Source organism: Cydia fagiglandana, chromosome 10 (genome assembly GCF_963556715.1).
Source record: "Cydia fagiglandana chromosome 10, ilCydFagi1.1, whole genome shotgun sequence".
Classification (NCBI taxonomy): Eukaryota; Metazoa; Arthropoda; class Insecta; order Lepidoptera; family Tortricidae; genus Cydia; species Cydia fagiglandana.
In genome coordinates this window covers 820758-845598 of record NC_085941.1, presented here as the reverse complement: position 1 = coordinate 845598, position 24841 = coordinate 820758, and the positions used below count along the sequence as shown (strand labels likewise).

General features: G+C 39.1%; 1 protein-coding gene across 1 annotated transcript in view; it reads right to left on the bottom strand.

Annotated features, from left to right (window-relative positions):
• Window positions 1-1676: 1676 nt before the first annotated feature.
• The window catches only part of LOC134668152 (uncharacterized), a 358722-nt gene continuing 335557 nt past the window's right edge, over window positions 1677-24841 (bottom strand). The window contains exons 3-16 of the mRNA XM_063525670.1: window positions 19827-19979; window positions 18571-18748; window positions 15293-15474; window positions 14646-14715; window positions 13762-14010; window positions 12999-13118; window positions 12386-12525; window positions 11598-11739; window positions 10844-10984; window positions 10243-10400; window positions 9752-9822; window positions 6976-9659; window positions 6491-6637; window positions 1677-5922 (exon numbers count right to left, since the gene is read on the bottom strand). Of these exons, the coding sequence (XP_063381740.1) occupies window positions 5686-5922; window positions 6491-6637; window positions 6976-9659; window positions 9752-9822; window positions 10243-10400; window positions 10844-10984; window positions 11598-11739; window positions 12386-12525; window positions 12999-13118; window positions 13762-14010; window positions 14646-14715; window positions 15293-15474; window positions 18571-18748; window positions 19827-19979 (4672 nt within the window). The 3' untranslated portion in view covers window positions 1677-5685. The remainder of the gene's footprint in view (window positions 5923-6490; window positions 6638-6975; window positions 9660-9751; window positions 9823-10242; window positions 10401-10843; window positions 10985-11597; window positions 11740-12385; window positions 12526-12998; window positions 13119-13761; window positions 14011-14645; window positions 14716-15292; window positions 15475-18570; window positions 18749-19826; window positions 19980-24841) is intronic.

Sequence of the window (24841 nt, the reverse complement as noted above, 5' to 3'; positions counted from 1 at the left end):
AAGTATGCAACCATAAATAGTGGTTGCATATTTGAGCCGTTTGGAGTTGAGACTATGGGGCCTTGGGGGGAAAGCGCCCACAGAGTTTTCAACGAATGTAGCCGCAGGTTAGTCGAGTTGACGCGTGACCAGAGGGCTGGGTCATATCTAGCGCAGCGGATCAGCATTGCCATACAACGTGGCAATGCTGCCAGCCTTCTGGGCACGCTGCCAATAGACGGCGATTTGGGGCAAATTTTCTATTTATAGTTTATTTTTAAGCTTAGTTTTTAATTTTAGTTTGTATTTTCTATTTTAAGGCTTTTTATTGTTTAATAAATCTTAAATGTTTACAACGTTGAAACACAAATTCACTGTCAAAGTTGATGCTCAATAAATAAATCTGCGGAACCTTAGAGCTGAGCAGGGCGAGGGTGCGAACACTCACACAACCGGTCGTAAGGGATCGCGGGCATTGCCTTATGACAAACATGGAGCCAGTTATCATCGGCATGCTATCATTATATAAGTACGCACACGTTAGAACACGTACTTTAGTGTTTTAGACCAAATAAAGAAATAGTATTTTATATAATCGTGATAGAATAAGGCGGGCTTTCCGGTTGAACATCAAAAAACGAAAAAAGACTAGAAAGAAAGAAAACTAGTGTGTTCGCACGAACTGTACATTTTTCTCTCCTGTGGGCAATAGTTAACAACTTGTGGGCATGTAAGTAATGATTTTATCATAGTTCTCTAAATAAAAGGAGGACCTTTTCACGTGGATAAGGGTTAAATAAGAAAATTAACCTTTATAGCCCTTAACACTTGTGTATGTCTACAGGAAAGACGTAACACAGTTTTCTGTTTGACCCTAATCCAAGATAAGTCTGCAACTATTTTGATAGCACATGTAGTTCAAGTGTGATTGCAAACGTCAAACGTATACGAAATTATGACGTATTATTAACACTTACACTGCATGTGCTATCAAAATCGTTGCAGATTTGACTTGGTCTGACTCTACGTGCAAGTGTGCAGCTAATGAAACCCGTTTATCCGTTTATTAAAGTTGGTCAAGCAAATCTTGTCAGTAGAAAACGGCGGCATTTTTAAAAAATGTAGGCGCGAAGGGTTATCGTCCCATAGAAAATTTGAATTTCGCGCCATTTTCTACTGAAGATTTACTTGATCAACTATAGTTAACACACGGCAATACATCTTGGGTATATGTACATTGTACAGTCTAGCTATCACTTTACTTTAGATACCGGATTTCGAATGATCCTTGGAGAAATGCAGCTACGATAGAGTGCGCTATGGCATCAAGTTCGTTTTTTGGTGTGAAAGATTTCTCTTGAACAAAAAAATCAGTTAACCTGTTGGACGCCAATGACGGATATAGATATTCGCACCGCAGATCCAACGCCAAAGACAGATTAATCCGTCCCAGACCACAGAGCAGCATAGACCTACGTGCATATGCATAAAGTTCCATCTCAGTTTTGGCATTTCGGTGGCGTAGCGTCAGAGTGACAGCTTTTGCGTTTGAAACCGCGTCGAAAAGGTTAATCAATGCACTATTAAAATTATTCTTCTTTGTATCCAACATTCGATATCGGATATCCCACCGAATCGGACAATGTGAAAACGCTCTAACAGTGTGGACGATGGTACAGAGAAAAAAAAACAATCGCTCTGAATTTATCATTTATTACATCAAATGCATTGCATTATGTTATTATAAACAATAAATAAATTGGTTTCATAATTATTATTGTGATACAATGTTACCTTGTCTATCTTCCATTCTGTATATATAGCTTCTCTCTCACGCATGCAAGTATGCTCTATGCATGCGAATGCATGCGTGCATACACGTACAGTCTAATTAGATTGATTGCAACTTGAACACACAAGGATATGATGGTTGAGCTTGAAATAACGGCGGGATAATAGCAGCGTCTGCGTCTTTCAGTAAAGTGTTTAAAAGTGTTGTTTGCTTTAATATCATGTCGAAAACCCCTACCATCATACGTTAGTTGGTTCTTAGAAAGGATAAGAAGTCAAACCACTTGACAAGGAGCCTAATTAGGCTATTAGGGTAATTACGTGAGAATTATCCAGAGAGCTTCAACTTGCATGAAGGTTATTTTAACAGCGTACGCTATAACGCTTAGGTATAATAATTATTAGCAATATGGGCGTTAAAAGGGTTAGAGTCCGTCTAAGATAACTTTGCGCCTTCATGAACAGAACAAAGTGAAGGAGTGTCATCATAATCGATATTTTTGTTGTTGCTTATTCTGTTTTTTTTTATAATTTTAAATTTATGATGAATAAATAAATTATTTTATTATAATCGATATATATTCATAGAAATTTTACATCAATAATGACATTTGTCATTGCAAAAGCTATGTAGCGCAAGCTTATTCTAAGAATTTATTTTTTATGAATATTATTTAGTAACATTTGAATAGTTTTTAAGCTCTGTCTTTATTTTTTACCTACATTATCAACAAAAACCTAACAATTATATAATTGTGCTGATATTGTTGATATTTTCTAACCTTTAATTAAATAATTTATTTTATATTTCTCAATTGAAATTAAAATATAATTATCAATGGTTTGAAAAGTTCGTTCGATACAAAATGTAACCGGACATACTTACCACAAAATTACTTTGAATCTATACAAAAGTAGTCCCTTTTTTTTCCTCCCTAAATATTGATATCGTGGCAAATATTTTTACATGACGTTGTGTAGTTTCGTTTTAACATTTTAATCTATAAGTCTGTGTTCAAGTTGCTTTGATTTTATTTTAACAGAAAAATGTCTTGTTTTATTCTTTTATCTAGTCGTTCATCTTTCATCTATAATAGGAAAATAAATGTCAAGCCACAGAAAATGAGACAAAAACATTATTACGATTTTATAAAATATATGAAAATAAAACTGGATATACAATATCGTCTTTGGTTACCGCGAAAATTGGTATGTGAAATTGTACTTTAACAGGCTTACAGTGTAAATATTGCTTAAGTTGCATCATTGCGCAGCTTAAAGGCCTATACACACCAAATGCGGCTACGCATGCGATGTCACAGCACATATATTAAATCCAAAGATCACACCTGCACTGAACTGGGGCAAAGAGTTATAAAGTAATAGAGAGCTAAAGTCTAAGAAACAAACGTGCACCCTATACTATTTGCATTCCTATTTGCGTTATTTGACACATGTCACTAACAACAGCAATACAACGTAAAATGCTCATCGTAATCATAAAGGAAGACAATTGCACTGAGAACGTGTACGTTCTACGTCTTTTTTTTTAAAATTTATGGTTGGACGGACCGTTATGAATCGATAGTCGTCTAAGTAAATCGATATGAATTTTTAATTTTTCTTTTATTAAAAATAAGTAAAAGGTGGATAATTGAACTGTAAATATGGATATATTTATCGTCACCTAACAGACAACAAATTTGACACAGAAATGACATAAATGAACTCTAAAATATATCCCCAGTTAGTTTCAATTTTGACGATAGGTGCGACCTACTCGGTCGGTGTATTAAATGCATTTACCTTGCGGGAAAACCATATAATTATATCTTTTTGATATAAATCTCAAATAAAAATTCATTATACGTCACAATTCGATACCTCAGTCTAGGTGTCATCCAGTCGTAATCGCTTGCTGTGACAATCGATTTGGGTTAGTTACATAAACGTCAATCATAATGTGTCAAATAACGCAAATAGAAATGCAAATAGCATAACTAGGCCTAGTTTGACAGTTGAAATAGATGGCGCTGTATTACGCCATATGTTTCGTGGTCATTGAATTGTTAAACGTCAACTTTTGACTATCAAAAGCACCGCATAATGTACGGAGCCGTACAGCGCCAACAACATCTCACATTAAATTCGAAACTCGAGTTTGTCCTAGATTTTCCACATCTTACACAATCAATGGATCTTTGGCTAGAGTGACGCATGCACCTGGTGTGGTTCGGCCTTAAATCAGTAGAAATTCAAATCACTGGTGCTCTCACCTCTCAGTCCACCATTTAAAGCAAAGTTCAACCAATCCTGATACACAAAACGTACATTTAAAAATAGCACCAATATTTAAATATCAGCACATCGCGATCTCAAAACGCTGGCAACATTCACTTTAACGAAACTGACTCATATGGCAACACCGTAATTTGCAAAAGCGCGGGAAGCACGCATTAAAAAAACATTGAATTTGTCTACGCTAAGAGCTTTTAGAAATCGTTTTTTTTTATTAGAACCCTGAAATTTTATGCCAATTTCGAGTAGATAAATACAGAAATGCATGCAAAATTCTATTCAATATTGTTTTAAAAACGATACAAGGTATGATTAGTTTAGACATTCAAGAGATATGAATATGATTACACAATAGTTTTGCACCCTAAAATCCGATCACACTTCCTTACCTATAGAAATATACAACACTTTATGTAAATAGATATGTATAAGTAAACTTATTATTTACTATGGTAACACTGCCTACGGAATAATACAGCGATAGAAGAGGGTGTATAGAGGTGCAAGACGTTTTGATTATCTATGATACAGTTTTTTTTTATTCATAATATTGGTTAAACCATTATTTGTGTATTATACGCGTTATATTAATGCTTGGCTCTGCACCTCAATTATATTAAGTAGGTAAATTACACCCTAATATGTTACTTAAGATAAAAAACTATGCAAAAATTATATTATCAACAAATATAAACATTAACACATGTTAAAATTTACAAAAATACAACTTAAATTAACACAAGGTGTCGCTAACTACAATTATACCAACGTACCTAATTTTATTTGGTCTCTTTTAGTAACGGTTAATTTTAACAGAAATCTTAACTAACGAATGGAAAATATTTTACATATTGGAACTTGAATAACAAATTAAATTTATGGTTGCCGCTTTCAGATAGATCATCTATATAATTAATGGTCGTTTTAGTTTCACCAAATTGTTCTCCAAAATAAAATCACACAGAAACAAGTACGAGTATAACCATTTATTCCGTGTCCTATTTTATTTGTTCCTACGTAATTTTCAAAACAATAAGGTATAAACTTTGTGATACATGGACACTTTGACCCTTATTTTATTACTATGTCGTGATACCGTAGCGATATAGCGGATTATTTTGTTTCGATTTTAGTGCGATACGTACGCATCAATACATTTTATTTAAAGTACACTGCAATTTTACTTAATTTGGATATTTTCATGTCATTTCTATTCAGAATCAAGAGCTCTTTTGATGCTAATAGGAAAAACAATGTGTCGCAATAATTTTATTTTGCGGTGCCATTTTTCATAGACTTTGTATAAAGGTAACAGAATGGAGGAACGTTCGAAAAATGTATGGCAATTATGGGACACTGTTTTTCTCCTTATAGGATCAAAAGCGCTCGTGATGCTTAGAAGATGTAACATAAAAATTCCCAAATATGAAGAAAACAGTGTAAAGGGGCCCACTGATTAATTGATTGTTCCGAACAACTGACAGGCCGATACCGTCCGGCGGACTGTTAATCAGTGGGCCCCTTAAGACCTTAAATAAAATGCCCCAATTACGTTTCAATTATACTAGCATCGCGTGATAATAAAGACAATGAATACGTTCCTTATTTTTCATTTTATCACGGCGAAAAAACCCTCAAACTCCTAAGCAGTGTCGCCAGCACGTTCGCCAAACACTCCGCTCGGAGCGCGAGCTGTCCCTCCAAAGTGGAGCTGTGTTCGGTCTTGGCGTTGTGGTCGCGTATTATGTGCGCCATCTCGGCCCCGGCGAGGTCTTTGAAGGCGGCCGTCACATCGTGGACGCGCAGGATCAGGTTGCGGGTCTGGAGGGGGGATGACGTGTGTCTGCCGAGAGCCTGGAGCAATGAAGAAGGTATTAAACACGTTCAGTACCGCAAATAAATAAAATAAAATATATAAATAAATATTATAGGACAATTTTACACAGATCGACCTAGTTCCACAGTAAGCTCAATAAGGCTAACCCTAAAACCGACCCGGGTATGTCCTTAAACTACGTCCAAGACCACCGATGGACGGGCAGCAGCGTCCCTCAAATTCGATGTACTCGACTGCGATCGCCAACCCGCCTGCCAAGCGTGGCGATTATGGCATTCACCCTCCACAACAAGGGGGAGGCCTATGTTCAGCAGTGGACGTCTTATGGCTGAGATGATAATGATGATGATGATGAAAACCGAACAGCATCATGATGAAATACTGGAAGAAATATATTTATTTTAATTTTTTTCGGTTATGGTTGAGGTAAATTTCACCGATCTTATCTGATGTGTTTAGTGAAGGATTACTTTATATTTTTTTTCGAGACGTCTCGTTAGTCTTTTTTGAGACTGTCCCTTGATGTTTTTATTTTCCGTACTAATATTGCACTGCTTTTAATTATATCTTCGCAATGATGCGTACCTGTGCAAGGTCCGCTAACCTCCGCAAAGGCGTGAGGCAGTCCGCTAGCGCCGGAGCGACGGGCCCAGAGCCGCCGAGGGCACCGACCAATGTTCTCGACGTCCCCACCAGTGTCACAGCGCAGGAAGTCAGTTCACTTCGTGCTCGCTGAAAAATACACACAAATAATCGGGTACTTTATCTTGTCAATTTAATAAACCTAGGTGGACACCAATTGTGAACATGATCAAATTAAGACTTTTCAACTGGCATTCATTCATCTTGGTTACGGCGCCTGTCCGAATTTTAAATCGTGAATTCGCTAATTTTTGAAGTTACACATTAAGGCCTACTTGCACCATTCCACTAACCCGGGGTAAAGCTGTTACGTTAACCGAGTATCAAATTGTACTGGTAACTATGGTAACGCCAGGTTTAACCGGTTATCCTCGGGTTAGTGGAATGGTGCAAGTGGGCCTAATAAATTAGTTGGTAGTTAGAATTACCTGAAACTTCAGCTCATCGATATCCTCTCCTCCTCCGTGTGCGTGTTGATGCTGCGCCCTCTGCGCGGCGGCGTGCAGCCTCGACAACAACCCCGCCGCCGCCGCCTCGGCCGCTAACAGCAGCGCCTCCGCACCGACCACTCCATTCGCCTCAGGAAATACTAAAGGAGGTGATGGAGGAGTGGGAATATCATCCACGACATCGTCTTTAAACCGCACGTGGTTCTGGACTTTTGGAGTTGGACTCGCTCGGAACTTCCTGTCCGTCGGAGGGCTGAACGTTTTCGAATCGTTCCCCGCCGCTCCGTTTAGAAGATCGGGCCGGTTGCTGAATCGACGATTCATTTGAGGCGAACAGAGTGATAGAACTGTTGACATTTCGTTGTTTTTTAAGATGGTGTTTTTAGTTTCGGAGCTCGATCGAACGTGTCGACTTTGAAGCGTCATCGAACTATAATTTGGTGTGGATCGTAAGCTTTGCTCGTCTTCTAGTCGGCTTTCATTTTCTAAGTTTCTGTATGAGTTTAAGTTTCTTTGGAAGTGCGGCGAACCGATACTGGCTAGCCGTTGTTCTCTGATAGGGGATTGTTTTTGTGATGTCTTCATTCGGAGAACTTCGATGCTCGGCACGGGCGGTAGAGGAGGCTTTTTAGGAGGAAGAAGTAGTGGAGGCGGAGGGGAGAGGACTTTAGGTTCTAATCTAGGTGGGAGCGGTGGTTGCATTTGATCATTAATTTCACAGACGACTTTATAGTTTAGTCTCCTGTTGTTTAAGGTACTGAAGTGATTGTTTGGGATTTCTACAGCCGTTAACTCATTATTTGGACATGTAAACGAATTCGATCGTGGTCTCGGCGCCGTTGGGGGAGGATTTTTAGGAGGTCTCTCAGGTGGTTGAATGTTATCGACATTTTTTCTTCTAGGAGGCGGCCTGATTTCACAAACGTCTGGCATAGAATCCGACTTCTCTACTTGACCTACTTTATCTGATTCATCGCTATCATCGCTTTTGTTCTTATCTTTGCTACAACATGAAAACATACCTTTCCTTTCAACAGTAGGATATTCAATCACATGCGCTGTGCCGTTCGCCGTTTTTTCTGTAACACTTTTCCTTTTACTCTTCGGCGAATCTGATTTAGTTTGAGCTTGAGTTTTGCTTTTCTCTTTCAATAATAGGCTATTCCTAGCATCGCTTAAAGTTTTCGCGGTAAACATGTTTCTTATTTCACTGACACTGAGCGTGCCTTTAACTACTTCGCCATTAGCTTTCACATCTTTATGATTCTGTTGCTTCGCTTCCATTATCTGACTATGGTTGACGTAGCTGACTTGTTCTCTATCTAAAGTTGAGGAATTTGATCCCGGCGGTGGAGGAATAATATAAGACATGATTTCCTCAGGTGTAAGCTCAATTGCAGGAGTGACTCTTACAGTAGGTGGGTGCACAGTTACGTTAGCTATGAATTCTTCTATATCACCCTTTTTGGGGGCTCCGTTTAAATTTTCTAGGGAGTTTTTCTTCTCGTCTGCAAAAGACGGTGGCACGACTGGTAATATTTGAGGCACTTGCGTCGCACAGTCTAGTTCATCAGGCGTTTGTGGGGGTGGGATCAAAGTTAAGTCTATAAGCTCCGCGTCGTTATCGACGCTAGTTTCTTCATAATAAGGAAAGTTAGCTTTCTCTTCCTCTTTACTACTCTTCTCTCTAAGCTGTTTCAAATACTCCTTTAGATTTGACTCCCTATTGTCTAGAGTCGAATCAGGACTATGTAAACCGAAGCTCGTTCTCACTACTTTATTCGTAGCTTTCTGATGCTTACGTATAGGACTATTGGTTGGTGTGTAAAGAGAATCGTTATCACTTTCTGAATGAGAGAGATCATTGTTTAAAGCTATCAAGGCGTCTGTGAGTCCACAGTTATTAAGTATAGCGCTGAGACCTTGCGATTGCCGCCTCGTAAGATCGTCTTTTTGCACTTCAGGTATACTTAACCCGGAAAGTCCTTGGTTAATAGTCTCTGTTAAAAGTAGTAAAGAATCGCTATGTTTAAGAATTCCTGGCGCATCATCTGCCGCAGACATTCTACTATTATTTGATTCAGTATCGCTTTCCAACTGGTCTACATTCGTTTCTTTACCAACTAGTTCATCTCTCAACATTCCACTACTAAATGCATCTTCATTATATACATCACAGTTCTCAGTCAAATACTGTTCAGAATTTTCAACTAATTTCTGCATTTCGGCGACTCTTCGAAGCACTTCTTCGTTTTTAGCTTCAACAAGTCTCGGGTTATTGCTCGCATTCTCTAAGAGTTCCATGGATAGAACGCTTTGAAGATCAAAACCCATCCCGTCATCCAAATAACAGGCATCGTTCGGATCGAAAAGTCTGTAGTCATCATTTCTCTTGCATTTCTCGAAATGGACATCATGGCCTAACAATCCTGGCCTCGAATCGTAGCCTGTTAACGGACTGGAGTTGTTGCTATGATTTTTGTTGGTTAGGCTGGAATTCATGTTGGTATCTAGGCTAGCTTTAGCCTGGTCGGGCGTGGAATGGTATGGAGGAGGCATGGTGAATATCGCGAAGTGTTTCTTCGTGAGTACGACTGGATCATCGTAATGAAGGTAACTCCATTTCGTTGGTACCACATGATGTTGTGAGAGGTAAGGTGGAGCTGGAAAGTAGAGAATTTATAAATGTATTAATAACAACAAACATGTATGTTTGCGTAATTTGAGCCAAAGAAAGCGTTTAAACAATATTTACCTATGTCCTCTGTGATTGGTTCTCTCTCCAATTCCACGTTTAGTTCTTTGCCCGTGGCCAGTCGGTAGTATCTGTAAGGTAAAAAAAACAATAAAAATTAAAACGATTGCGAATATCACACTTTAAGCTTAAGAGAATCTAACGAATCAGATATCTAAACATAAAACAATAAATAGTTGTCCTGTACCAAAATAGTAATCGTCAGTTTCCCTTTTGTGTTAATGACCAAGTCGAATAGTTAGATCAGTCAATAATTTATATGTTCCATAACAAAATTGACAAAATGGATATTCATGGTGTGATTTATTTTAACCGTTTGCCACAATCATTTTATCGGAACTCAAAAAAAAAAACTACTGAACATAACCAAAACCTCAGCTATTAGCGTCGAAGCAGTTTGAAATTTAACACATATCGACCCAGTCCACAGTAGTCACGAGTCACGACCATTCGTGGTTTGTATCGGTTGTGAGGTAAATATGTGAACTCACCCAGCAATAACCAGCGGCATCTCCAGCGCGTCCCGCTCATCCATGAGCAGCGCGACGACTCGATCCCTCGTGAGGAAGATGGCCACATCCGCGCTGCCACCAGCTTCGCGCTTCACCCTGACGCCTTCCACTTCTTCTAGAGAAGCTATTGATTGAGGCTGGAAAATTAAAACAACTTTCGTTACAGGGGTCCTTGATGCGTGTTCAATTTTATAGTGTTAACATATTTAAAAAAGCCATGGAGCGATCCAAAACAACTATGGTGGTCAGCAAAGCACGCATTGTTGGCATAAGTAAATTGGAAGTCGGTTACTCAGCAGAGCAACATTTGTAAGCTACCAAAAAACATATTTTGTACTAGATTTATGGTATAATACTGATGCTATACCATTCACTATGGCATAATAATGTAAATAGAAAACGATTTATTTGTCATACCTACCAAACACAAACAAAATAATACCACATGCTTGCATATCTTAACGGCGTGTCCAAACTGCTAGCATTTAAAGCACTTAAAAATTGTAGTTAATGTAAATATGGCAATCTGGCGTTGTTTTTTCGAAGCACTCGCTGTTACTTTTATTAAAGGGTTACTTACCCCAGGGTTAGCGCGAGAGATGATCTGGCTCAGACCGAAGCGTGGGGAGACTAGAAGTACGCGTTCTGGTCGGGTGCTTCCGAAGCACTTGGCGCCGTAGCTTGGAAGACCCGCTACGATGTCCAAGTAGTGGAGCTTCGCCTGAAATTAGAAACGTTTGATTTACTTGAGAGATTTTACTTAAATAATAGTTACGCCAAGTCCGGCTGCTGCAAAGTCTGTATGCTGGACGTTTTGCGAACCTTAACCTCAAAATCCAATACACAGACAACAACACGAGGTTCAATGAGACTTGTTTGGAATTCTAGTGAATAACTTATTGTTTTAAGTATAGGAGTAGTAAGAGCAGCGTAGTAGTAGTAAATACTAGCAAATTTTCAGCGATACACCTAGATTTTGTTTGGTTAAATAACGTTCGCGCGTGTGTGTATGTGTATGTGTGTGTGTGTGTGTGTGTGTGTGTGTGTGTGTGTGTGTGTGTATGTGTATGTGTCTGTATTTGTATTATATTCGAAGATTATTGGCCGTCATGTTGCCCGAAAATTTTCGAAAGCGTAAAATTATCCAGATGGAAAGAACTCTGTTGCTTCTGACAATTAGAATGGATAATTAATTTCCCTCATTTCAAAATGTTCGCTTTCGAAAATTTCTTCACTTTCTAGAAAAATAGTTTCCACAAATTTTCGACTACTAATTGAAAACTTCCCGAAGCTTGTTGCTTGTTGTTCTTGCCGAACACTGTTTCTTTATTTACCTGTAACTGCGTTAACTGCCGTTGGCTCCCCGTCATCTGCGAGTTGAGTTTGAGGAAGTGTGCGATGAGACGTCGGATTTCTTTCCGCTTCATACTTTCTAGTAGACCATTTGGTACGAAGCGTTCGAGACCGAATTCCCTCCTGAAACGTTAAAAAAATATAAGAACAGGTTGTTAATTTTAATATGGACGAAACGAAGGGCAATACCCGCATTTATTTATATATTTTTAATCGATGGGAACGATAAGAGATGACACTCGTAAAAACGCGTCGCGGGTTTTAACAGAAGCGTACGTGCATGCTTTCTTATGGCCGGCTGTTCTCTCCTCTTGGTCGCATTTCAACCGATTCTCATGAAATTTTGTGAGTTTTATAACGTCAGGTTCCCATCTGACTAAAAGAAACGTAGTTTATTTTGCTTGGGGCAAGAGAAACCGTATTAGGAAAGTCCTTTTTTTAAATTTTGTACCTACTGTCAAATCTTCTTCTTCTTCCTCGCGTTATCCCGGCATTAAATAATAATTGTCAAATGACATTAAATAAAGGTAATTGAATAAATTTCGCGTTAGTGTGTAGAGTTAATGTGTTCCAAACGCAAAAGTTTTAAATATGGCATTAAATAATTTTGTTTATAATTAATATAATAATTTTTAGTTCGTTGTATCTCTGTTTATTTTCCCTACAGGTGATTCTCTTACCCCACTTATGGATTTTTTTCGAATGATTTTTTTGATTCAAAATGGCGGAGCCATGTGCCCATACGCATTGCCCCTTTATTATAACATACTCGACAGCTTTGACGGTGAGTTTGGCCGGCGACAGGTTGTTGGCTAGCGCGTGCTGGTGCATGTGCAGCGCTGCCAGTCGGAGTGCAACGTCGGGCTGCAGTTCTGGCGAGAATCGCTCCTGGGCCACGTCGTTGCAGCACTGGAAATATACGTTAAAATTATTAGAACAATTTCAAAAGTTAGTAGGTAAAAGTTTTTGGCGCATTTATACATGTGGCGTGATAAAATCATGCAATCCTTAGAATCTCTTATAGATCCTTATGTTAAAAAAATTAGGAATTCGTGCTGTTAAAAATGGGTATTTTCACAGATATGAATTACATATTATAAACTGTGGGTATTTTTATACTTGATATCCTTGGGAGTTACAGTTAGGCGCCAGTTATTTTGGGACCAGACGTCGCTGGGATATATCGTAGATCCTAATTGGGACTTAATTATTATTTGGATCAGCTCCCCTGAGGATCCTATATTTTCGGGATTCTGGTCAAAGGTCCAGCATCAATACGTCAGTTTCATTTCACTTTCTTTCTTATTCTCAGACAAGGACACTTCAATCAACAAGAACTTAGAAATAAATCAATCAGTCCTCAAAATTTATTAAATGCTTACCTGCATGTATAAGTAATCCAATGCTGCTAGATCTCGTTGTGCAAGCTCAGCTGCCGACGTCGGCATGAACACCACGCGGAACAGACAACGCATCTTGTGCGAGCCGGGCCGGGACGCGATCTGGAAAAAGTGATCATTCATTTAATCCCTCAAGTCCCACCATCGCATGCGACGTATCGAGACAATATATGAAAAGTCAGGAACGGATGATAGTTAGAGATGTTTTATAATTCAAAGTGCTGGGAGATGAAGGGATAAAATGTTTCTGGTCACTAATAACAGTAATAACATTTTAACTAGTCTCCCTCGCATTATCCCGGCATTTCGCCACGGCTCATGAGACCCTGGGGTCCGGGGTGGGGTAATAACATTTTAACTAGTAAAAAGAAGAATATTTAACAACTATTCGAGCATCGTTCAGCTGCTTAAACTGTTAAAACTTGATCATAACCTTCGAAATACTGATCTTAGCGACAAGTGTAGAGCCGGACACAAGCCGAATAAACTTTAGTCCGCAAACACTCAAGTTATTAAGGTCTCATAATCGTCCACATCTATATTTTAAACAATTATCCTGACATTCCTGACCTGCGGGCGCAGCACGGTTCGATTTTTATCGACTATCACTATGCGCGTCCCTTTCGCACTTACATACTTGTTGGAACGTGACAGATATGGTGACAAGGGATAAAAACGCGACCGTGCTACGCCGCCAGCTCAACTTGCTCTTATTTATTTAAATTTAAAAATTAAAGTTACGTACCCGTGCTAAAGACTCCTTAGGATCCAAAAGCGTCAGCTTATTTCTCCTCACACTCTTCACATGTTCCACGACCAGACTAAAGTGTTCTTCAGCAATTATACACAGTTTATCCTTCAAACTCGTCACAACATCGGCAACCGTGGTGGTCGTGTCGTATTTGAAGGACTTGGTCTGTCCGTTCTCGAGGAATACTTTGAGGACGTTCGCCATGGGTGGAAGGCAGAGGTCGCCGAGGGAGAAAGCTGAAGGCTGGAATGAAAAAGAATACGATTTAGAAAATCAATCACTTGTTTGTTTCAATCAGTTTTATGTCCTACGTAGTCTGTATTAAGGTTTATAATAAAATACAAAGTAAAGTTGCCGCTCCAACATGAACCTTATTACACCTGAATACGGACTAGCAAACGCAGCGTAGGACGTCCACCCACAAGATGGACGGACGACCTTGTTAAAGCCGCCGGAAGACGCTGGATGCGGGTGGCTTCCAACCGGTACGAATGGAGGTCCAAGGGGGAGGCCTATGTTCAGCAGTGGACGTCTTATGGCTGAGATGATGATGATGATGATGACGGAGTACGTGCGACCCGGGACATTCTGGCTACGCCACGGACCCTCTCACATTGTGTGTGTTGTACATTGAGTTTTATCACAAATTACATAAAATTTTACATTCATATTTAATTTTTCTGTGATAATATACGTATTGGTATACCTAGATAATATTAACTTAAATGGTAAATGAAGGTTAATATTAACGTAATTAACGCTAATTAATCATTAGGGGTGAAATTATTTATACCAATTCCGTTGACACCACTCCGCTGCACCAAACATGCTTGAAAATGTACGACCACTGATAATAACAGATTCGTGCAAATACTTACAGGGTACATGGGGGCTCCATTTAGCTGCACAGAATCCGCAAACCGGACTCTTGGAGGGCGGGCTCTCAACCTGGGAAATGTATAAGATAAGTGTAAACGAGTAAATTTACTTAAAAACAAAAAACCCAACTGCTACATATATTTTTGAAATGGTATTTTCACTAGCTTTCATTTGATACCCATATTGCTATGGTATGAACCCCTTCCCCCCTTTTTACCATATGCGGGCGCCATTTTCCAAATGTATATAGCCTAGGTATATCGCTAGTCACTACCACAATTCTGACGACTTCAACGACATATATATGTCATAAACCGTTCAGCCATGGGCGTGCCAAGGAAATGGATATACATAGCTCGAAAAACTTTACCGTCCTTCCGCATACATACTTACGCTCCAAAAAATTTACCCTCCTTCTGACGCAGTCGGGTAGAGGCCGACACACACGGACTACACGGCCGCTAGACACGTGCAGCAATATGTAGCTGTCTCACCTGGCGCGTTTAGCGTGTGACAGTAGAGCGGAGCGGCGCACGGGGTTGCCGGCGCGCGCGGGCTGGCACACGCGCAGCGTCACGCGCTCGGCGCACGCGCGCCGCCGCCGACACGGCCGCTAGACACGTGCAGCAATATGTAGCTGTCTCACCTGGCGCGTTTAGCGTGTGACAGTAGAGCGGAGCGGCGCACGGGGTTGCCGGCGCGCGCCGGCTGGCACACGCGCAGCGTCACGCGCTCGGCGCACGCGCGCACGGCAGCGATCACGTGCTCGCGCGCCGCCGCCGACACGTCCGCTCCGTTCACGCACAGGATCTGGTCGCCCGGCTCCAACTGGAATTGTGGAAAATTGTATTTAAAATTTATCTGTTTAAACAATAGCCAACGATATTATAGGATATTAGGTGTACACAAATCAACCTAGTTTCACAGTAAGCTTAATTTTTAAGTCGTGGGTAGGTAGTAGACGACGATAAAAATAATATTCATATGATACAACTGAGCTCGGTGCGTAGCCAAGAACAATTTACGTAGCGATCGACACGCAACTGTCTCTGTCGCACTAATATGGAAGAGTGATAGAGAAAAATTACTGTATCGTTCGCTGCGGAGCGAACGATTGGCATCTTGCTAGCAACCCTTAACTGATGAAGCGTCACATTGCCTTGTTTTCCATCAGCATTTAAAACTGATTACATGCAATTGCTTTCTATAACAGTCGGTTCTTTGACAAATGACCTTAATTAAGAAATTAAAGATTACAGCTGTTTAAAGCATGCTATATGCACATGCTTTGTATCGCCACATTATACATCGAGCTCGTTTCACAAAGTTTATATACGAAATTTTTCAATATCGATTTATTTATTACAATACAAAGTTGTACAAAATACGAAACCATTTACGCAAATTAGGTACTTATCAAAAATATACCCAAAGTTAAAAATTTCCAAAACATCAAACAAAGGAGAAATGTAGCCTGCTTTTTATATTTACATCACTTAAAAAAAGTTTAAAGATAAAACGTAAGAAACTCATTACTTTTAAGATGAAAGAACCCAATCCGCTAGAAATTGAGACTCTACACACCGCAATGGCACAGTTATAAACATAAAGTTTGCAGTATCTCAACTCAGGTGTCCATTACGTATTTATGTGTCAGAATTTTGCTAATTTTCGACCCTCCCTACATCTATCGGAAAAAATTGAGAGATACTCGTTAATCTGAGCTCGAGCAGTAGGTAAGCTTTAAACAAGAGGTTAGCGTCGTATTTTAATAGCGCTTACGGTTGTTGCGTGGTTTTTACCTCCGCATACTCTCTGATAGTCGGTCAGTACTACAAGCTCTACAAAGTTATACTTTCACTTCAGGGCTAATTTACGAATGTCACAAAGCTCTGTCAGAGGTATGTACCACCAATGGCGTAACTCTGCAGTGGATCAAAGGACACAGCAACTCACGAGGTAACGATGCAGCCGACATCCTGGCGAGAGGAGGCTCGGAACTGAAGGTGGCAGGACCTGAGCCAATCCTACCTCTGCCATATGCCTGGCTCCGGAACACGCTGCGACACAACACCAAGGTAAAACACCAGCAATATTGGTCTAACCTAGGCACATGCAGGCAGGCGAAGGAAGCCCTCCCGACACTCAACCCCAATCTGTCGCGGAGGCTTCGACAGCTGAAGAGACCACAGCTCCGGCTTTTAGCTGGGGCAATAACCGGACACGCCTCATTTAACAAACACCTATTAACCCTACGTGTTACAGATAGCCCCCTCTGCAGAGCATGCATGGAGGCAGAGGAGACAGCCGCCCACGTCATTCTCGAATGCCCAGGGGTGGCAAAATACCGGGCACAACACCTCGGCTCACCGGGGTCTCTCCCAGAAGTCGTCGGCAACATTAAGGGTCTGCTAGGCTTCTTGGTGGAGTTGGGTTGGCAGGAATAGTGCCGCCATCCCATCACGCAAAATAGGCGCAATAATAGACGTCGAGTTGCGGAAAACAAGCCCGCGATAACCTATAACCTCCTCATAAACAGGTAAAACTACATAAAGTAACAGACAATTCAAAATCGATGTTTTTTTTCGCTTGAAAAAGAAGCTTCTAACTTAAGAATTATAACAAAAATACTTCAAAGGTAATGTTCTGGTCATGTAAACAAGCTATAGCTTAACCATATATGGTTAATACTCATCGCAAAGTATTAACCATATATGGTTAATACTTATCGCCGTGTATTTCGTCGTTGTAAACACAATCACAGTTAAACAACTGCTTTACTAGTAAACAATGTAAACTGTGTGTATCCCGGGTGGAAAGTTAGCGTGCCCCTGTAACTTCTACTCTGATTGGCCCCAACGATACAATGATGTAATTAATTAGGACAACCTTGTTAACGTTAACTCTTAGAAAGTTACACTCGAGTATCGGCAATTTTATTGACTCGATTTACATTTGGTTACGAAAGCGGATAGAAGATTGACTTCGACACAAAGTGGGTATTTCAGCATATACATAGTTAACACTTAATGTTTTTGTTTCATTTAACTAGAAATTAGTTTCCTAACTAATCAGAAGATATTACCTCATTGGTTTTCATAATCTTTAATGGACTTTGTGTTCAGTCAGATGTTTTTATTTTACGTAAGGTGTCATATACACTGCCTACCGGCGCGATTCGGGAAATGGATTAGACATTCACTAGATATGAAATAGTAACGATATGTGACTTTCCAAGAAAAAAGTACCATATGACGGTCGGCGCTTAAACGCTATTATTAAAGCCGCTCCAATTTTATTGTACCATAAGGTACCTTTTGCCGTGGAACGTCACATATCGTTACTATTTCATATCTAGTGAATGTCTAATCCGTTTCCCGAATCGCGCCGTACACCTATTTACTGAAATTTGGAAAAAAATATGTAATCTTTTTGTTGACCACATTGTTTCAGTACTTTGCAATGCAATACATTTTTAGTAATGTATTTTATTTTTATTGTGTTTAAGGAATTAAAGGCTCTTTACATATGTATCTTTTGGTTGTAGTGCCGGGCTAACTACCGAATCCGACTCTCGAGTCAACAATTCAATGAAGCCATAGGTACACAATACATCTTGTCGCTTAAAGTATTTTAATGTTAGGTTTTTTTTTATGTACATATGTGACGTTCCACGGCAAAAGGTACCTTATGGCGGCTTGCGCTTACGTCGCATAGCGCCGCAATAATATTGGAGCGGCGTTAATAATAGCGTAAGCGCCAACCGCCATAAGGTACCTTTTGCCGTGGGACGTCACATATGTTCGTTTTTACGGTATTTACACTACTAGTTGCCTGAAAATACAGATAAGCTCAACATGTGTATAAAAAAAACCTGTAGCGCCCCCTATCGTATTGTCCTCGATATTTTGATGATATACTAACCTTCCCAACGCTGGGCGAGTTGTCAGTGACGAAGCGGACAAGTACGGGCCGCTCCGAGCCCGCCACGAACCCGAAGCCCAACTCCGGGTCCCTTTCCAGTGTGACGTCACGCGGCGCGGGCGGGGACTCGCAGGAGCAACCCTCGGGTGACACGTACGTTGTCGTTTTGTTCACATGGCTGGAAATAAATGGTTTATTTGTTTACTCAATAGCAAAAAAAACTGTAAAGCTAAAACATTCTAATGTAGGTACCTAACGTAACGAATAACAATAGCTCTATTGTTATTTTCCCTAATTGACGATTATAATATAAATTAGTATAGATTAGTGTAAAATAATTTATATTGTAATTTCATATTATGAAATAAATAAATCTAAATATAAATCTAATAGAGGCTAACACAGTTCATGTAAGTAAGTAAGGCCCTCAGCACACGAGGCTTAGGCGTGAGCGTAACTGTTTTTGTTAATAGCAGTTTTGTTTCTGGTTTCTCACAATAACATTTTATTTTGGCCATGTTCATCTGTCTGGCTGTCTATCTGATCTTGGCTTATTCATACTAGCAAAGTTATTATAAGTGATATAAAATCAGATACAACATACAAAAGCCAGACGTATTTAATATATTCCTCCGTTGGAAACTAGTGACGTAAAACGAAAGTATCTCCTTCCTGGATCTTTATAGCAAAAGAACATCTGTGTCTGTGTCGTAAAACATTGCAATCCAAGTGCTGGCAAACTTAGTTGTATCCTTATATAGAAAACATGACGACGAATTTTAGTGACTGCCTTACAAAACTAAATTATGAAGCAGATGTACTTGATTCATTGGACATAATTTAAAAAATGTGTTAAATAATAGTACCTACTTCAAAATCTAACAAGCGTATGATAGAGTTTCGTTTTCAATGCTTTTTTACCAGATGCATGGATTAAACCTATTTTTTGGAGTAGAATTAGCTTTTAATTTAACACACTACCGATTTTATTCAGACGCCAAATGCGTTAGAGTTGGACCAAAAAAAGTCTGCAACGATTTTGATAGCACACGCAGTTCAAGTGTTATTTAAGCGTCAAACTTCTATGAAATTATGACGTATAAATAACACTTGCACTGCGTTGTGCGTAGGCTATCAAAATCATTGCATACTTTTCCTGTTCTAACTCTACGTTCCTACACAAAGTTAGATTTCTTGCGGAATGCCTTCACGGTTGTCTAATTCCTAAGTCCAATATTCTAAGATTCTATACTCACTTGATGTAATAAGGCTTCCCTCGACTATCCAACGCTTGTTCCCACCCATAAGGCAGTTCCTCCTCTTCCGGCTCCTGGCTGCTTCTGCTGCCATCTCTGGAGCTGGGCCAGCTCTCGACTGGAGGCAGCCAGCTCGCCGTCTGCGTGACGTGGCTGGAAGTAAATGAAACATTATGAGTTTGATGTAACAAGAGAGAAATAGATGTCATTTTTAGGGTTCCGTACCCAGAGGGTAAAAACGGGACCCTATTACTAAGACTTTGCTGTCCGTCCGTCCATCCGTCCGTCCGTCCGTCTGTCCGTCCGTCTATCACGAACCGTGATAGCCAGACAGTTGAAATTTTCACAGATGATGTATTTCTGTTGCCGCTATAACAACAAATACTAAAAACAGAATAAAATAAAGATTTAAGAGGGGCTCCCATACAACAAACGTGATTTTTACGTGACCGAAGTTAAGCAACGTCGAGCGGGGTCAGTACTTGGATGGGTGACCGTTTTTTATGCCTTTTTTTTTGCATTATGGTACGGAACCCATCGTGCGCGAGTCCGACTCGCACTTGCCCGGTTTTTAATCTCATTGGGCTGTTGGTCTGCTTCCAAAATTAGATTCCCTGCGACAACGTAGGTTCGTATCCTGCTGACTGCGCCATATAGAATAAGTAGTGAGGTGAGACTATAGCTGCCATCCGTCCTAGTTTCCCCGGATTTTTCCTAGTTTGGAGGCCGTCCGGGGGCCGTCCGGGTGGGTTTTCGAAAAACTCGGATACTGTCTTTGTCCGGGTTCGGCGAATTTAGAGATAGCAGCCCTAAGTGAGACGGAGAAATAAATAACACGCAGAGGTGGGCTCTGGTTGTAACAATGACTGTACATGACAAATTATATGGACTAGGATATAGAAATAGAAGAACTTATAAGCAGGGGTGGCGAAACTACGGTCCGTCGGCCGGATTCAGTCCGCAAGCCCTTACTTTTCGGCCGTCTGAAAAAAGGAAACGGGAGAACAGAAGACCTGTTTTATTTTTAAATGTATTGAAATAACAGTAGAAATTATTCATTTATATATTATTACGTTTATAAATTTTCTTAAAAAAGTGCAAAAACTGCAGTTAGGTGCATTTTAGGTGTGGATAGTCCGAGCGCCGACAGCTATGCGACGCTGGACGTTGCTACAATTTTTTGCAGACTTCGATTTACTAGATTTAGACCAAGAAAAGTCTGCAGCGATTTTGATAGCCCACGCAGAGTAAGTCTTATTTACACGTCAGACTTTCATAGAAGTTTGATGTTTAAAATGACACTTGCACTGCGTGGGCTATCCAAATCGCTGTAGACTTTTTTCGGTGTGACTCTAGCACCAGTGCCTAATCATTATTAGTAGATCTTACGAGTATATCGGTGCAATAAGGTTGATATTAAAATGTCAGGTAACAGTTTGGACGGCGGGACACAAAACACGGCTGTGTAAAGTCCGGGTGTCATGAAAATACTTATCGGACATTTGTGTTTCAATAAAATTTAAGTGTTTCCACTGGCGAGCGATAAAAGTTAAAGCCTGTTGTGAAATTGGGCGAAAAATTCATTGAGCGATCCTTTTTTTCGTGTATGAATGTTATTGATGCGCATTAACAATTTGGTTTGGGATTTATTTATTTTGTGGATACCGTAAGAATTTGATTGGGATCACGGGACTTTAGTTCCTATTGCTTTTTTAGCGTTTAGTCTATATTTATTTACTTTTTAATCCTTATCGTATGTTCTACCTTTAGACAGGCGTAGCTCACTCCGCGATTTCGTCGCTTTGCTACAGGTAGCTAAAAGTACATCCGTTCCACACCAATTTTGGGGAAAGCCACCCTACCCTACCACGCCACCTAGCGGCCATATCTGTCCTGATCGTAACAGACGCGTATTGTTAGAGAGTGAGTCTTCTGTACCTAGTACTATTATTTATTCTGTGCTTTAGATCCTGATTATTTGGTATTCAATATGATATACCTGATATATAGAAGTCCAATTATAAATAAGAACGGTATATATACCTACAAATGTAACATAAAATACAAATATATGTTTTTATTAATGATGTATGCAATTAAAATAATAAATACAAATTACAAGCACATTCAGAGTTCTAACCAACGTCGAACTTAAACCAGTCGTCAAATAAACAATTCACCCCTAAATTATGCAGCCTTCGACCTCGCACACAATACTCACCCCTTTTGAATACTTGTTAACAACTTTAACAAGCTGTCAGTTACCCAAACGACGAATGTAGTAAGTACATAATTCAATTCGTATTACTTACTACCTTTATGAGAAGTAAGGCAATACCATATTTCATCTGAGATTTTCAGGCCAATTTACATGACGTCGTTTACTTAAGTTTTCAGTTCCTATAATTATGACTTGTTTAGTCAACTTGAGTTCCTACTAGGTGTTTAATATATAATCCCTCATATAAAAGTATATAAAAATAAGACAAATTTAATAATTTAAAATGTCATACCTATAAATTCTGTACTTTTACGAAATATTACGAAGTATCCAACAGCAATACTTACCAAACTATCCATTTAAAAAGTACAGGACTCTCATACAAACTTAATATAACCTGGCATCAACATCCCTACTTAACATACAATATTCATAAAAAGATTTTCCACGCAATAATCGCGATCCCGGGGGCTACATTCGAAATTATTAATTGAATAAACCCAAAACCACTCAGCTTTAACCTAAAAACTCCCAGTTAGGTACGGCCTAAAAGGTACTCGAATATTTTGATTAAAATATGATTAAAATTTTAATAATTTCTTGTATGAACGTTAAATATTCAGTAACCTAATGTGGAAGTGTGCAAATGAATAAATGAATGATGCTTTTATTATATAGAATCAATGAAGAATTAAACTTAAAACGCGTTTAACCATAATTATTAGAGTCAACACTCGGCAGTACATGTGGCTGCTTGTAGATTCCAGCTATTGCTTTACATGATACACTGCATAATCATAGTATAATTTAGCTCTCATTACCTTTGACACTGGCTAAATTAAAATAATGGAAAAATATGCGAATGGTTAAATATGATTTCGGAAAAGGAAGCTATCGAGAAAAATTAAAATGGGAAAAATTGCGAATGGCAAAAATATAAATCCGGAAAAAACGATTTTCGGAAGAGACAGTACACACTCCTTTACATGATACACTGCATAATCATAGTATAATTTAGCTCTCATTACTTTGACACTGACTAAATTGTCCCAATAGACTGAGGTTATTTTATTTTAAAAACCTGAACTAATATTACAGCAAGTTTATATTTTAAAACTTCCAATGCCGCCCCGAGGCATGAACCGTATTTCAGACTCCACTTATCTGTGTTAAATGTTTCAGCATTTTTTGCGCTGAAAAGGCCTTATGATTTACTACGGCGCTTATTTCGGTTGTTTACCGTGGAAACTTATCGTATTCAAACTGTTTCTCTTCCTATTTTGGTATTCCTTTGTTTCGTTTAAAACATTTAACTTTTTTCAGCAATTTAACCCCTCCTGTGATAATTTTTATTATTTGTATAATTATCTATCATCATGATTGCAAAGTTTTCTGAGTTTCTGAACATTCAAGTATGTGGGTGGTAATTCATACCGGGTGTGGCCTGTAATATGAGCAAAAAATTAAACTGTAGGCTGTACTCCTCATACTGACCAACATTTGTTCAGCGACTTTTAAAAATAACTTGTGGTTTGATTTTTAATACACTTTAAAGTTTATTCTAAGACGCAATGTATTGCGAATTTTGTTATGTGTTGTTGTTAAGGTGTGACAAGCAACGTCAATCACAATGATATGGCGTGGCGATGGCGTCCATTGAAGATAATATTTATTTCGTATGAAAAATAGGGAGTCTAAATACTTCATAATTTTTAAAAGTTGTAGAACAAAAGTATCACCGTTTGAGGAGTACAATCTATGTTTTAATTATTTGCTCGTGTTACAGGCCACACCCGGTATACACTCACAATTCAAATATATACATTATATTGTACTTGAGTTTAGAAAAAGTATGACTTCTTTTTATAAGAAAATAAGTGCAAGAATACAAATTGTATTACGTATTATAAATTATTTTAGAGACAAAATTATTTTGATAATGAACAAGTAGGTACAAAATAAAGAAGATTTGACACTAGAGATTGGACTGTACTAATGCCCTGCATGATGATATATCCTTCTATTGTCCCCTCTTCCCACAAATCATACAAAACCCCTACGCCCGCAATGTATGTTCAGTTCAGGCTGAAACAACTACGTCTATAAAATATTAATTAATCCCGTGAAACCTTAATAAGGGGCTTCAAAAATCAAAGGCCACGCTTGAGCTAATATTTGAAGAGATAAGACACCTGAATCCGTAATATGCTTAGAGTTGTAGTCCGGGAGAGGAACGGAAAATTATGCATGTCGTAGACTATACAACATACCTACCTACCTAAACCTTCTTAAAACAATGTTTGCCTACTAAGACATTTTATGGAAAAAATGTACTGGAGGCTGATGTAACTAGGATGTGATGTAGTTACCAGAATTTTCAAACATCCTAAAACACTTTATTGAAATTATTAGACTAAAATTAGAAATAAATGTCATAATACTAAATAAAATGTGACCATGACGTCTGCCCAAGACTGAAATTAAAACAGTCTTCAACATTTGCGACTTACAAAACCCAAAGGCCATCTGGTCACCCTCTTTTGATGCTTGCCGCTACTGCTAAATATGCTGGTTCGACCTCATCCTTGGGTAATTTTATTTAGTGCAAACATATCAAACAACAATATATATTCATGCGCAAAAAATAAAAATGTAACCTGCCACATGCTTTGTTCACTTCGCATTACACAACAATGATCACGCACTTCATCTGACTTCATTCGTTTTTAGTATAGTAACAAGAATATTTTTGATTAATCGATTCATATTATTAGACAGGAGATTTTAATAAATA